The following is a 15,267-nucleotide window of genomic DNA, read 5'->3' as shown; positions in this document are numbered from 1 at the left end:
TTGTAGCACGTGGAAGAATGGCTGGCTGCCCTGAGTGTTCCTCCAGCCACCCACAGTAGGATTATTGGGGCTCAGCAGCATCACAGCCCAGACCAACCTAAAACTTCAGGAGCAAGTGTGATGAAGAGCCCCAGATGTCTGGAGGAACAGAGGAGAGGAGAGGAGAGGAGAGGAGAGGAGAGGAGAGGAGAGGAGAGGAGAGGAGAGGAGAGGAGAGGAGAGGAGAGGAGAGGCTGTGTGCTTAACCTGGGGGTGCCAGCTTATTTTTGTAGAATTTGTTCCAGGCCTCTCAGGTGCCCAGCAGGGGTATGTGTGAGGAATCTGCAGGCAGAAAGCCAGGTTCTGACTAAAGAGATTTTGTGGGGTACCAGTTAGTCACCCCTGTGGCCCTTCAGGAGTTCAGTCCTATAGGTAGGAATTTGTGTGCACATGATGCGTGTGTAAATTATGTGCTGGGGAGTCTGTGGAAAGGGCTACTCTGGCCTAGGACAGGCAGGAAGAGGATGAGCCTTTTGCATATCTGACCTCAGCCTCAGTGTCCCTCCATCTGGCCTGGGATGGCTCAGAGTTTTCCCATGCCATTTTCTGGAGGCCACAGCAGTGTGTGTGTGTGTGTGTGTGTGTGTGTGTGTGTGTGTGTGTGTGTGTGTGTGTGTGTGTTCCACACCACAACTTCCTTGTGACCCTAGCACCTGGGAAGTGAGCTCCTTCCTGCTGGAGGGAGCATAAGGGCTCCTTGGGGTTGCCCTTCTCTCTCTAAATCACACCATAAAAGTGGTAAGTGCCAGCTAGCCCCTGGTCACACCCTGCTGGTGGCTGCGGCAACAGAGCAGGGGTGGGAGATTCAGAGGCTCTGTCATCCATCCATCCCTCCTGCATCCTCATTTCCTAGACTCCCAGAGACAAGCCAGAGCTTCACTGAGGCCAGAGACACAAGAGCTACTCTGTGGGTCCTGTATCCCTCCATCTGGTCAGAGCTGGGGATGGAACTGAACTAAGACATTTCTCACCCATCTTGGTGCTCTGCCCTCTACTCACAGCCTCTGGTGGCCAAGCTGTCTCTAGGACTATGTCAGATGGAGTCTTTACAGACCCTGCACTTTGCCTCTTTGCTTCTTCCACATGTATGGACTGCAGGCTGGGCCAGGGCTGCCCAGGAGGAAGAGACCCTCTCCTAGTAGCACTGGGACACAGGGCTCCAGGGCCTGGAGCATGTTTGAACAGAAGTTCAAGTTGAAGCTTGCTCTCTCTGTCCCTGACTTGGAAGGAACTGCTCCCACACAATTTGAGTGTGCTCTTGACTGAGAGATCTGAAAACCACCATGGAGAAAGGTGGAAGATTCTGGAGGGTCAGGCAGACAGGACACCTAATTTCCCCAGCAGTCTGTTCTGTCCTTGCACCCAGCCATCTCAAGGGAGGCAATCAATAGTGACTCACATCTCTGCTTCTCCCTAACTTAACATCTGGACCCGGGTCCCAGACATGGGTCTCTAAAGGACCAGCTCAGCCCAATCTGGGCCAGGATTTCTGGAGGACTCTTTTTCCACACCTACAGTGAATCAGTCCAGAGACACCATCTCCTACCCTCACCCTACAGAGACTCAGCCCCCCACTAGACCCAAGTGAGACTCTGCTAGGGAGGCACAGAAGCAAGTCCATGATGAAGGGTGTCAACTTAGCCCTGAAATTACAAGAGGCTTTGGGGCAGCCTTTGTTCCCTTGTCATGGCATGTTACCTAATGGCTTCAAGGACCCCAAAGATCACAAGTCCCCGGTGAAGACCTTCACACACACACACACACACACACACACACACACACACACACACACACACACACACACACCTCTGTTGTTTGACTTTTTCTGGGGAGACAATGACAAACACCTTTTCACCTCAGATAAGGGGGCATCAACAACAGAGCAAAGAACAAAAAGTGATTTCACCCAGGTCTAGCTGAGTGAAGCTGTGAGTTTATTGGGGTTACTTACAGGGGTTTGAGTGACTCAAAGGCAACTGTCTCACTGAAGATACCACTGCACCAGGCCTACAATTCACAAAAGTTGTATCATTGGAGTTCCGTGACTGGCAGACAGCTTGGGTAGTCAGAGAACCTCTTCTTCTCATTGCTTTTATAGCCTTTTAAGGGTTGCCTTGTGTATCCTGTAACTCTGAGGAGGTTGCTGAGACTTGTGAGTTGTCTTTACTTTCTGAGCCTTAGTAAACTTAGCTGTAGGAAAAGATGTTTCCATTTGGAGGATATAGGTACACAACAAACACTTCAGCACTTCTTCTGGCTCTAGCATTGTTTCTACACCTTCTTCTATGATATTTCTTTTCATGAGCCCTAGAGAGTGTGATGAAGATGTTTGATGATTTTCCTTCATAAAGGGTCACCATGCCACAGCAACAGTCTCATAGTCTCTGTGACTGGTTATGAGCCTCTTCAATTTACCTCCTATTGCAAAATAAATAAATAAATAAATAAATAAATAAACTTCTTTTCACGACCAGCTGAGACAGTTGGTCATGAAAAGAAGGCTCTGTCATCTGTGTAGGAATAAACACCAGTGATTAGGAGGCAACTTGATAGGATCATCACATCCATTCACAAAGCAAGAGCAGTGGCCTCCCCTCTAGAGCCTGTCATCTCCCCACCCATGGGCTTTATCCCTGGCTTACAGTCCGGATGTGAGTTCCCTTCTGTGAAGTGGGTCTTAAACCTATTGAACCTCAGCTGGTTACACCATAACAGTTGTATCGCTTATGGCACCAGTGTGTACATCTTGTCTGGCTTGTTGGCAGCATAGCATGCAGGACCCATAACATCCTTCCAGCAACCTACTTAGTGTCTCCTAGCACTAAGGAAGTCAACCAGAAGGGAGGAAGCTTCTGGCTCAGTCTCAGCCTGCTTTTCCCATGGCTTGCAGCCAGCCAGCATAGAGGGAGCTTCCCATATGGTTATGTACTCAACACATACCATACCCATGTACCTTAGGCACACACACATATCATGCATACACACTTATGCACATATACACACATACTGTGTGTATATATATGTGTGTGTATACACATATATGTATATACATATATATACACGCACATATCTATCTATCATCTATCTATCTATCTATCTATCTATCTATCTATCTATCTATCTATCTATCTATCTCCATGCACCACATACACAGAGGGGCTGTCCATGTTGCTGTGGAGGCAGGTGGCAGCTGAAAGGCCATAGCCATTGCGTCTCAAGATTGAGAGTGGGATGAGATACCCACACATTGCTAGCCCAGCGGTCATGCTGGCTGCAACTTTCCCGTCACTGACACGAGACTCCTGCATTGGTCGACACTTGACGCCCTGGTGCACACAGGCTGATAGGTGCAGTCTGTAGCCCTGGCGTGACTTGGCCAGGACCTGTGCTTGGCCACTGTAGAGCTCCAGAGCTGCTGTCACCCCACGTCACTGTGGTAAGGCCTCCGCTCTTAGGGAGGCGTAGGCACCTTGGCAAGACGTGGGGCTGGGAAAGCTGGGAAGGTCTGTCTGCAGAGGCAGAAGTAACCCTTTCGTTTTCTGTTTCTCTCCCCCTCCCCACCATCCCTGCCGGATATGTAGGCCAGAATCACTTCTTGGCCCAAAGAGAACCCAGGTTCCTGGTTCAGTGAATTCAAGCGTGGGAAACTGGTAAGGTGGCCGCACGTCCTTTGCCGATGTCTCTTTAAACCCGCCATCTCCTATCTTGCAGAGTAAAATGGCCCGCTGGCCCAAAGAGCAGCCTTCCACCTGGTATAGTCAGTACAAACGGGGTTCCCTGGTAAGTGGCCGCCTCACGCTGCCTGCTTGCCGCTCGGCCTGGCTCTGGGGGCTGCATGGGACTGGTCGCAGCTGGGGCCACACCTGCTACTGCCCATTAGGCCAAAACGGCTCCACATGCCTGACAGCAAGGCCCGATGGGTGTGGTGTCCCTTCCTCTTGCCTCTTCTTTCACCCAGGTCAGAGTTCCTTCCATGCTGGAAGTAGGTGGGTAGCTTCCCAATGAGATTCAGGGCATCCACAGCTGGAGGTGGGCGCTCCAGTAAAGCCGCAGGCCGCTTACAGGTGGCACAACCTGGCTGACGCACCACAGGGCAGAGATGTGCCCAAGTCCACGGGCACAGCAGACGAGGTGGCCCACAGAGGGGTCCTCCAGGCTGCTGCCATTCACACCCTCTTCCTGGGCTGTGCAGGGCCTACAGGCCCTGGCTGCTGGTGACCTCGCAGTCCCCAGTTGCACCCGTCATACATTAGTCTGTGTTTAACTTACGGGAGGTGTATCTCAGAACCCAATCACCTCAGAGGTGAAAAGACCTTAAAACATCAACCAGAAGGCTCTGTGGCCAGCATGGAGGCCAGGAACTACTTCAATGCACTGCTGTGAGACCAGTGTTCTCCCACTCAAAACAGGATATGTTCCCTCCCCTAAGCACCCTGAGCCTTTCCTGGAGTCAGCTCAAAGCTCTGTGACATTCTGCCAGACTCCAGGTTCCGGGTCCCGAGTAGAGCCCACACCTTCTTCTGACTCCCCTCTTGAATCTCGGGGGCCTCACCCTATGGGTCCTTGCTCGCACAAGCCCCATTTTGGGCTTCCACTGCCTTTCAGCGCTGCACCAGCCTCAGCCTTTCGTGAACACACAGCCACGTATTTCTGAGCACTAAGTAGCTTCTGGGATCATCCTGCCCCCACCCACCTCTCTGTCATCCCTTGGCCTGGAGGCATGCCGGCCTCTGTCAGGGTCCTGAGGAGCTCAGCCCATGCACAGAAGCTGCAGGCCTGTGCTCTTCTGACTTCAGCCCCCACAGCCTTCTCTTCCCTTGTTGGGAGCTGGGCATCCTCATCTGTCATTTCCTCTGCTTCCTTTGCTTTCTTCGGAGGAGGACCACTGGTACACAGAAGGACCTGTGGGGAGGGAAGCCTGGTGAGCAGTGACAAGAGACCTGAGCAAGAAGGGCTGTCGGAGTGAAACTGCCCAGGGCTGAGATCCACTGGGTCCTGTCTGCCTGACCTTGGGCCGGCTTCTCCCCTTTCAAAATGACTTCCACCTGGTATAGTCCAGGTCCCCCGGGGGGCGCCCACCCCAGCCACTGTCCATGCTAAAGGAGCAAATGATGTCTAGGCAGCCCCCTCTCATCTTTATCCTGAGTTGGCTGCCGGGGACAGAGGTGCAGGGACCGTCCAGGGCAAACCAGCCTGCCTCCAGGCTCCACTGCCTCATTCCCAGCTCCCAGTAGCAACCACGGTAACTGGGGGGGGGGGGCAGTCTCTGAGCTGCCTAAGATGGCCGCTCACCCTGAAACTGCAGGGAATCCCCTAGGGCAGGGCTACCTGAAGACTCCAACCCGGGATAGTACTGGAGCTTCGGGTCCTTCTGTGTCTGGTGCCAACCCTGCCTCTGCTGTGGCATATATCCTTTCTCGAGTCAGTCACGTGACCTTCCAGGAGCGCCAGATGCCCAGACCGACGGTTGGTATGCATTTTCCTCTGCAGAGTCTGACTGGTTCTTCTCCAGCTGTCTCCAAGGGGGTGAAGTTTGCTGATAGCTTGGGAACCCGCAGAGTGTCCTGCTGCCATGGCGGGAAGGAGCAGGGTCCTGGGCCTGGCTCCACCACCCCATTCTTTCCTCCTATTACTACTGAAAACGTGGGTTCTAAAGTGCTCACTGTTCTTAGTCATCGTGCCCTGTGCCCCCAGCATTCCTTCAGTGCCCACATGTGTAGATGTAACCAACAATCTTATTAAATAAGAAACACAGAACCAATGTAAAAGAGAAAGCCGAGAGGTCAGAGCTAAAATCTCACCCTTCCTCCTGCGGTGTCCCAGCTTCCCGAAAGAGACCTATATCCTGTCTGTCCGTCTTTTTATAGTATTTTGTTCTGCCTTCTCATTGGTTGTAAACCCAAACACGTGACTGCCTCGTCACTGTCTGTATGTACAGCCCCCCAGGTCTTAAAGGCATATGTCTCCAATGCTGGCTGTATCCCTGAACACACAGAGATCTATGGGATTAAAGGCATGTGCCACCACCGCCACACTCTGTCTATGGCTCTAATAGCTCTGACCCCCGGGTAACTTTATTTATTAACATACAATCAAAATCACATTTCAGTACAATTAGATTACCACCACACACATGCCCTTTGGAGTGGCTAACACAGAACAGTGTTAGAGCCGTGGCTGACTGGAGATGGGCTTATCAGAGTGAGACACGGACCTCTGGGCAGCCTCTTTTCCTCGAAGAAAATGTCATTACAGGAACTGCCCCGCTGAGCCCTGCTAGTCTGCCTGGAGAGAGGCCTCCAGTCACACCCAGGCTGGGGAGGCGGTGTCTTGTCCCACGGCTAAGAGTTTAGCACCCCTGAAATGCTGATGTCTCAGAAAACTCTCTGCAAAAGAGATGTCGAAAATGAGACTCTCCTCTTGGGATGCCCATGCCAATCTGCGCTAGCAGAGCAGAGTGGCTTGAGATACTGGTGACACCGTGGAAGCCACTTACCAAGTGGCCTTCTCTTTCCCTGATGCTGGCCCTAGTTGGCTGTGGAGAGTGGTGCCTTCCAGTGAGGGGTCCTCTCTCCAGAGACCTGTTTCTTGTTTGCTATAGCCAGTGGTCAGTGGGATCGCCTGTTTGCTATCTCAGAATCCTGTCTCCTGATAGAAGAGGACCCGCTTCTACATCTGGTCACTCAAATTCCCACACAGCTCAGATCCTACTCAGGCTGGTCCATCACCCATCCAGGCCGTGCCATTCCCCAAAGTCTCTTGGCCATTCTAGCTCTTGCGTCTAGCAGATTGCCAAGTGGGGCCTTGTGCATCCTGAACACTCACAAGGCTGCCTCCCATCCGTCCACAAGAGCCCTTCTTTTGCTCAGCACAGTGAAGGGACAACATGCTGAGCTCTGTGACATACATGGTCCAAGGAAGGTGACAGATAGGCACCAGAACACGGGACCTGAGCTGGTGTAGAGGGAGGCTGGTGCACACAGCCTCAGGGGACAGTGAAGGGCAGTGACAGGGCTGTGACCAACTGTGACAGTTGTAGCATCTCCTGCCTGTGGGCCATGTGCCCAGCAGAGAGAAGAACCTCTGTCAAGGCTCGGGGTCAGATAAAACACTCAACACCTGCCGGGACAGCGAAGGGCAGGGTCACCAGGACCCCAGGAGCCTTTTCTACTCCCAGGCCTTATTCCCAGGAAGTAAGACCTGGCCTCTTGCTCCTAATGTCCTGACTCACTGATGGGAGTGTAGAGCCTTCTGTGTCCTGTAGATGAGAGGACAGGTCTTCATGAAGGAACATGTTCATTCAGTGCCATCAAGCCCAGCAGACCCTGCCAAGTTGGGAGGAGATGGTTGGCTCCTCATAAGTGGCCTGGAAGCTGGAGACAGAAAAGAGGGCCAAATGCAAGAAAAACAGGACCCAGAGAGGCTTATTGAAGGAAGTAGTGCAGGCACTGAACCTGGAGAGGCAGGGCTGCTGGATGAAGGGTAAGAAGCAGGACTGTCTGTCCCTGGAGAACACAGGTGTGTTTTCACTTGGCTCCTGTTCCCGGAGCTCCTCAGGGGCAAGGAAAACGGAAGTTTCCAGGCAGCAGCCTCAGGGAGATGGGCTTGGGTGAAGCCCTGTGGATGTGGGCAACGCTGTGGCCATTGCTGTGTCTCCAGTCTGCTGATCCTCTTGCTGTACCCACCCCCCACCCCAGCTCTCCTACGTGGATGCTGAAGGCAACCCTGTGGGCGTGGTACAAATGACCTTCCTGCGGCTGCTGAGTGCCTCTGCCCACCAGAACGTCACCTATAACTGCTACCAGTCAGTGGCCTGGCAGGATGCCGCCACAGGCAGCTACGACAAGGCTATCCGCTTCTTGGGCTCCAACGATGAGGAGATGTCTTACGATAACAACCCCTACATCCGCGCCCTGGTGGATGGCTGTGCTGTGAGTATCACATGTGCCCGCGATATCACCTTGTGTGCCCTCCCTTGGGTGCACTGCTCACTTAGTGCAAATTTGTGGGGTACCTTCTGTGTTCCATTCCCTGAACTGTATGTTGGGGATACAGGGAGGGCTAAATATGCCCCAGCCTGGCCATATCAGAATGTAGCTGACCTGTTCAGGTCTGCCTTGGAGTTTAGAGACAATTTCCACTTAAGTAGCTCTTTTCTAGGCAGGGTGAGAACATGGACTGGGCACCTTTGTGTGTATGGAAACATGTGTCTATATTTGTGTGTGTGCACTTGTATGCATTAGTGTTGGGGGAGGGTGCATGTGGATGGCACAAATGATGGTTACTCCTCTTGAGTGACGAGGTCTCTCACTGGCTTTAATTTGTCAAGAAAGTTAAGCTGGCTGGCTAGTGAACTCCAGGAATCTGGCAGCTTCCCCCCAGACATACCCCCAGCACTAAGACTGCCAGCATGTGCCACCATACCCAGCTTTTATTGGAAGGACTTATTTTATTTTTATTTTATGTGTGTGAGTGTTTTGCTCCACACGTATGTCTATGTACCACCTGCATGCCTGATGCCCACGGAGGCCAGAAGAGAGCATTTAATCCCCCGGAACCGGAGCTGTGGATAGTTGTGAGCCACCATGTGGGTGCTTGAGACTGAACCCAGGTCCTCTGCAAGAGTGACAGGTGCTCTCGGCCACTGAGCCATCTCTCCAGCCCTCATACCCAGCTTTTAAAATGTGTGTTCTGGGGATGAGATTCTGGCCTTCATGCTTGCGAGACAAGCACTCCACTGACTGACCATTTCCACAGTCCAGGACTGGACTTCTAAGTGGGGGGAGCCAACCATACTGGGGAGCTCTCTACATACCTCCAGGGGCAGGCTGACCACCTCCTCTGGGGAGGGCCATTCTAGTCGCAGCACAGAACATCATTCTGAGCTGTGGTATCCATAGCCTCTCTGGATGCAGAGGCAAGTATAGAACAGAAGTGTATCGGGCTGGAGAGGGAGACGCAGCCTCCTCCTGTTTTTACTCCTGAAAAGAAAAGATCCTGCCTTGGAAAAGGTGGGGGAAATAATGACTCAGAACAGAATAACCCGCTGATGGGGAAAATTGGCTCTGTGTACTGGGAGGGAACTCAGGGAGAGGGAACAGACTGGCAGGGCTGTGGAGGCACAAGGCAACCCGAGGGGAACAGCATGCAAGGCTGACTAGGGTGGCCAACACGCTCTCTGCTCCCAAACCCCCGAGAAGTTCAGCCACGATTTGAAAGGTCACAATCCTCTCGTTCAATTGCAGGGCTCCTTCAGGAGGTTTTTGTCGTCCACATGCAGGCCAGTGGTGCCAAGGCCTGCCCAGCCTTGGGAGGCCGGCTTGATTCATTTTGTAATCACAGCCACTGAAATTGGAATTCCAACACTGGTATTGTGTGGCTGGGTAGCCTGATTGACGGGGCTGCCAAGCGACCAGCCCTGTGGAGGGGCCGGGAGTCACTCCACATCAATCCCGTTGTTTGTGCGGCTTTGTGTGCCCCTGGGGGGCCGTTGCTAGCTGGCAATGGTTATTTATGTCTCTTCTTTAAATACGTCCCTCTCTAAGCGCTCTGATAATTGGAGCAACGGGGCCCCACAAATCCATGTGAAATCGCCTGCCAGCTCCACACATGGTGGCCCCTGGGGTGGGAGAGAGACTCACTCCATGCTGATGCTGTAAAGGGGGGAAGTGGGGCCTGCTGTAAGCTTGTAGGCTCATGACTCACTGGTATACAAAAATGGAGACCCCATCACTGACCTCACATAGCTCTCCAAGACTATACCACCTTCCAGAGCCCAGGAAAGACCAGGCTGATGACCTCATGCAAGTCTGGGTCTGTGAGCAGAGACCAAGGTAACAGCCTAGATGGTAGGGCAGCTCCCACACTGGCCAGGAGGTGAGAGTCTCACCTACCTCACAGTTAGCTTCATGGCTATGTAAATACAGCCCCTGAAGATATCCCTTCCTTTTTTTTTTTTTTTTTTTTTTTTTTTTTTTTTTTTGAGGCAGGGTTTTTTTGTGTAGCTCTGGCTGTCCTGGAACTCTCTCTGTAGACTAGGCTGGCCTGGAACTCACAGAAATTCACCTGCCTCTGCCTCCTGAGTGCTGGGATTAAAGGCATGGGCCACTGTCCTTGTATTTTTTTCCTTTTATATTTTGTGTGTGTGTGTTGTACATATTTGTGTGTATGCATGTTTTTTTCATGTATAAACACATATATGGGTACACATGTACTTGTATATGTACGTGTGTGTGTGTGTGTGTGTGTGTGTGTGTGTGCATATGTAGAGGCCTAGCATTGGATTCTGTTGGGAATCATGGATCTTATTCATTGGGACTGTCTCTCTCAATTAAACGCAGAGTTCACTGATAGGGCTTGTCTTGCTAGCTAGCTTGCTGTGGGATCCCATCTGTCTTCCAAAGCTGGAATTTCATGTGGACTGCCGCATTCGTGTGTATTCCCGAGGGTTCAAACTTCTCTTCATATGTGCATAGCAAACACTTTAACCACTGAGCCATCTCTCTAGCCCCCAGATACATCACATGATAAGTTCCAGGCATGACCATGAAAATCCCTGGCCAGATCTGCCCTCAAACTGAACTATGTTCTAAGCAAGCAGCATCTGTGCCGGGCTCCTGGTGGCAAGTTCTTTCAATGTTTCTCAAGGGACAGCCAGAAAACTATAAATGACAAAATCACCCAAGACTCCTATTTAAGACAATTTTGCAGATTCTGAATCTACCCCAAGTTAGTCTGGGTGGGTGGAGCCTGCAGTATTCATCTGCTCCTGGGCCACGGTGTGTCCCCAGCCTGGCTTTGAGCACAAGACAGAGGTGTCTTATCCGGACAGCTGTGGGTGGGCGGGGTCTGGGTGAATGGAAGTTGAGAGCAGTGAAGACAGGACTTTGATGCCAGGTAGAGAGGGCGCTGCCCACCTTCCCACTCACCCCTGCACTCTCAGCAAGCCTGCCACATTCCAGCTGGAGACTCGAGCAGCAGAGTGTGTTATCTGTTGTATGTAACATCTTAGCCTGCAAAGCTTCCCAGTCTTAAACAAAGAATTCACCAGTGTGCTCGGGCCCCAGATCGGAAGTCTGAGAGAGTGGCTTAGTCTGCAGCTGTGGCTCAGGGCGGCTTGGGTTGGTTTGGTCGTGATCACCAATGACCATCGCCTAAGTGGCTTATAAACGACAGGAACTGCCCACAGTTCTTCAGGCAGGAAGTCCAAGGTTGAGACCATCACCCCGGGTCGTGCATGGTCACCTTGCAATGTTATCACATGGCAAAGATGGAGAAGGGTCCTTCTGGGGTCCCTTCATAAGGGAACCAATCTCACTCATGAGGGATCCTTCCTCATGGTCCAATCATCTTTCCAAAGCCCAGCCCCCCACCATCACCTGGAGCAATAGGGCTCCTATTTGGACTTGGGGTACCCACTCAGTTTATACCCAGGGAGATAAGGCCCTGAAGCTGGGCACCAAACATGGGAGATTGAGGACTGACCCAGGGTTAGTAGAGGACCCTCTTCAGGGCAGTACCCTGGCATGTTGCACCCACAAAGGAGACGCTTGCTGTCCATCTCCTTTTTCCTCGTGATTTCTCCAGGGGTTAGGCAGCAGAGGGAAAGCCTTCCCAGGTCAGACAGTTTCATGTGAATGCAGTCTACATCCAACGTATGGGAGCCCTGACTCAGGACAGATGGCTGGTGGGTAACCCAAGATTCATAGTGGAAAGGCGGATGTTGGGGACCATTGAAGGAAGCTGACAGGATGGCAGGACCAGATTGTCCTCCGTGATAATGCCTCCATGATAAATGTTCTCAACACCTGAAGTTAAGCTTGCTTGGTATTGAGGACAGAAGTACTCATGTCTTCCTCCCTATATTCTGGGCTGAGAGGGATGTCTCTGCTGGCAACTTCCCCCACCTGGCTGAGGCTCAGCCTGCTTTTCCTAAGAGAGCTTTGTCCTCCTTTCCCCAAGAGTGCTAGTCTGAACACAAGAGGGACACTGGCTTCTCTAACAGACTGCTCAGGAACTGCATCCTTCTGTGCCTCAGTTTACCCAGTTCACTCTGGAACAGGTAGTATGGAAGGATCCTTTGCCTGCCCACACCTGTGGAGGGGGCTGGAATGGGAGCAGAGTGCCTCCTGCCTCTCTTGTGTGAAGTCTTATGAGAAGTCCCATTGCCTCTTTGCTCGGCCATGTTTCCTCCAACTTGCTCTCTTGGTGGCTTAGGAGCTGGTAGGGCCTTGGGGCAGAGGGGGACCTGGGTCAGGGATGGCAGGTGACCTAAACACCTTAACCTCCCCCAAGAAGTCCCCAGCTTTAACTGCCTTTGCCTTCTTCCCCGTTCCTAGACCAAGAAAGGCTACCAGAAAACGGTGCTGGAGATTGATACACCCAAAGTGGAGCAAGTCCCCATCGTGGACATCATGTTCAACGACTTTGGTGAAGCCTCACAGAAATTTGGATTTGAAGTGGGGCCAGCTTGCTTCCTGGGTTAGGAGCTGCTGAGCCCACTGGTCTCCAGAGCAACCTCGTGACCTCAGCACCCCACTTGTGGGTGTCCTGTGCACGGCCCATCCTGGACAGTGAACATTTCTCACCCCTGCCTGCCTGACTCATCTGTGCCTCGGACCCTCCGTGGCATTGGACCCCACACCCAGAGAGAACAAAGAGAAAGCCGTGTCCCCACGGAGCCGAATCACATGACCTAGCCACACCACAGCCTCTTGCCACACTGCAGGCCCTGGTCCCCAGCTCTCCTGACAGGTTCATCAAAGGTGTTCATGGACTGTTAGCCGGGAGTCAGGGGCTAACATTTGGGGCAGTATTTGGAAATCACTTTAAAAAAAAAAAATTCGACTTGAAGATATATACTTCCCTTGACCTTCAAAAGATGTTCTGAGGTGGTCTTGTAAAGGTCGCCAAAGCCTTTATCTTCTTCTTTTTTTTAAATAACCCTCAACACATCCACTCAGAGGCCAAATGTCATTCCACACGTGCCTTTCCGATGGATTAAAGGTGCTTATGTTTTTGTGAGAGTTTTAAGTAAATATTTGTATTGTATTGTTATAAATGTTAAGTGTGTCTGGCTTTCAATCTTGCATGGAAACTCAGCCTCAGGCCCATGGGGAGAGCGGGCAGCTGGGACGGGGCACCAGCTCGGGCTTGCAATCTGGCTCTCCGTAGAGGGCATCTCCTCACTCCCCCCACCCCCAGAACGTGCAATAAATTGGAAATTTGCTCAGTCAGCAAGAAGCTATGTTACCACTGCAGGTGCCTGGGCCCCTTTCCAGACTTTTAATTATTTTTCTCTTTTTGATTAGCTCTGAATAATTTTTTATGGGGAGGGGAAAAAAGGCATTTGAGATCCTGCCTTTCCTACATGCACTCAGATTAAAACACAGGCTTAAATTAATCCTGATTGCTTCCTTTTTCCATGTTCCTTCCTGCAGAGGCTGATGGGACAGTGTCCAGGGCTGGAGAACCACGTGTTCTGTAAATGATAAATAACTATGAACATTGGTGCTGATTTTTTTACACTTGTCTCCTGTGGTGCTATGTGTTCTAGAGGCAGCATTAGGGTGCCTGCCGTGCCTCCCCCCACCTTCCTTTATCCAGGCCATTTCTCCACATTCTGAGATTTTGCCAAGGACCTAAAGATCGGATTGGTGCCAGAGATCTTTCTTCCCTGCAGGCACCCCATGCTCATGATAGTGGGGAGTCCTTCCTGAAGCCCGACCCCCCTCTGTGTTCTGCTTACTTCATTTGAAAAACGCTTGCTCCAAACAAAGACTTCCTACATGGTACATCGCGTATCCATGATCGTGTTCAGTTGCTGCGTGTTTGTGGTGCTAATTTCTGTGTGCGTGCTAAGGATGGGATGGAAAGCCACTGGGTGCTCACGCTGAGAGCCAGACTGCCTTGTGAGCAGCGGGTGGACAGAGATATGCAATGGACTTTGTGGCTCCAGGGCTGCTGTTTGGGTTTCCACCAGAGGGGTGGCCTGAGTGCCAGTGTCTGTTCTGGGGTCAGTATGGATCCCTCTGCATGCTGCCCTCTCCCTCCTCCTCCTCCAAGGTCTGTGTGATGGAGGGGCTGCCTTCCAGGTGCAGGGGTCTCCAGGACCAGCAAGGAAAAAGAACGGCTGACTGTGAGTCGCAGGGAGTCAGTCCACCACGAGGAAGCTATGGTGCCCCCGGAGCCAGCCATCACACTCTGGTGCTCCTGTCCCCGCCCTACCCCTAAAGTGAAGGAAACCACAGCGAAGCACTCAGGAGCGACCAGGATTGATGAATGCCACCAACCTGCATCCCCGAAGTTTCCTGAAGAACAAGTTTTACTCTTGCCAAAGAAAAGCCTGGCCTGGAGATTCCTCCTGAAAGCCAGGATGCCATGTGAGCCAGGGACTGCTGTGCATGACTCTGCGTGAGAAAAGCCATATTGGAAGATGGCCATGTGATGCCCTGTGGATTCTGTGTAGGTCATGTGATTCGGTTTCTGCCTCTCGCCCCATCTGATTTATCCTTCCACTCTGTCCTGTTCTGTCAGTCCCTTCCAAGTTGCAATTTGTATTGAAGTCCAAAATGTGTCCTGTTCTCCTCAGTCCACTTCAGTTTCAATATTTTACAATAAAATTACTTCTTATATTTGCAGAAATGCTCCTGGCATCATTTTATGTTTCCATTTTCTCTGGTGTGTGCTCTCCCTCCATATACGTATAATTGGGCAAATGCTGGCGAAAATATACACAAAAACATAAATAGAATGCTGTGATAAAAACTATGGGACCTTGGGTCCTTTAAAATCCCAGGCCAAAGGATACACTGTATATTTCCCAGCAGTCTAACGGGAAACCTCAAATTTTAACTTCTCCCCAGGAAGAGTGTTCTAAAATATTTTAAAACTGTGTAACAAAGGAACCATTGTAACAGTGTCTCAATAAAGGAGTTTACTGTTTACACCCCAGAGACTTGACTGGCTGTCTTCTTTGCCTGGCCAGGCCCTCCACCTCCTGATTCTTCTGTTGATACACAGTTCCCGACATTAGGAACTATGAACTTGAGCAAGGTGACAGTCTAGGAGGGATGGAGAAGAGTTACCTGACTGTGACCTCACACTGCTGTGGGCCCAGCTGTGGGCTGCTTTGTACCCATGAATGACTATTAGGATGTAGCTGGTGCTGGCTTCAGAGGCCTTCCTTGTCACTGTGGGCTTTTGACACCCTGAGGGGAAGTGTCACTA

General features: G+C 51.6%; 1 protein-coding gene across 2 annotated transcripts in view; it reads left to right on the top strand.

Moving 5' to 3' along the window:
* The window catches only part of Col5a1 (collagen type V alpha 1 chain), a 156,456-nt gene extending 141,465 nt beyond the window's left edge, over positions 1 to 14,991 (top strand). The window contains exons 64-66 of one of the 2 annotated variants that reach the window (XM_015986637.3): positions 3,621 to 3,689; positions 7,737 to 7,970; positions 12,378 to 14,991. In XM_015986637.3, coding sequence (XP_015842123.2) covers positions 3,621 to 3,689; positions 7,737 to 7,970; positions 12,378 to 12,524 — 450 coding nt within the window. In that variant the 3' untranslated portion in view covers positions 12,525 to 14,991. Of the gene's footprint in view, positions 1 to 3,620; positions 3,690 to 3,750; positions 3,820 to 7,736; positions 7,971 to 12,377 lie in introns of both variants that reach the window. The other variant, XM_015986638.3, reaches the window with a different exon arrangement.
* Positions 14,992 to 15,267: the final 276 nt, after the last annotated feature.

The sequence above is a fragment of the Peromyscus maniculatus genome, chromosome 4 (genome assembly GCF_049852395.1).
Source record: "Peromyscus maniculatus bairdii isolate BWxNUB_F1_BW_parent chromosome 4, HU_Pman_BW_mat_3.1, whole genome shotgun sequence".
In the NCBI taxonomy this organism is placed as follows: Eukaryota; Metazoa; Chordata; class Mammalia; order Rodentia; family Cricetidae; genus Peromyscus; species Peromyscus maniculatus.
The sequence above is the reverse complement of the archived record's forward strand: the minus strand, read 5'-3'. Positions and strand labels throughout refer to the sequence as shown.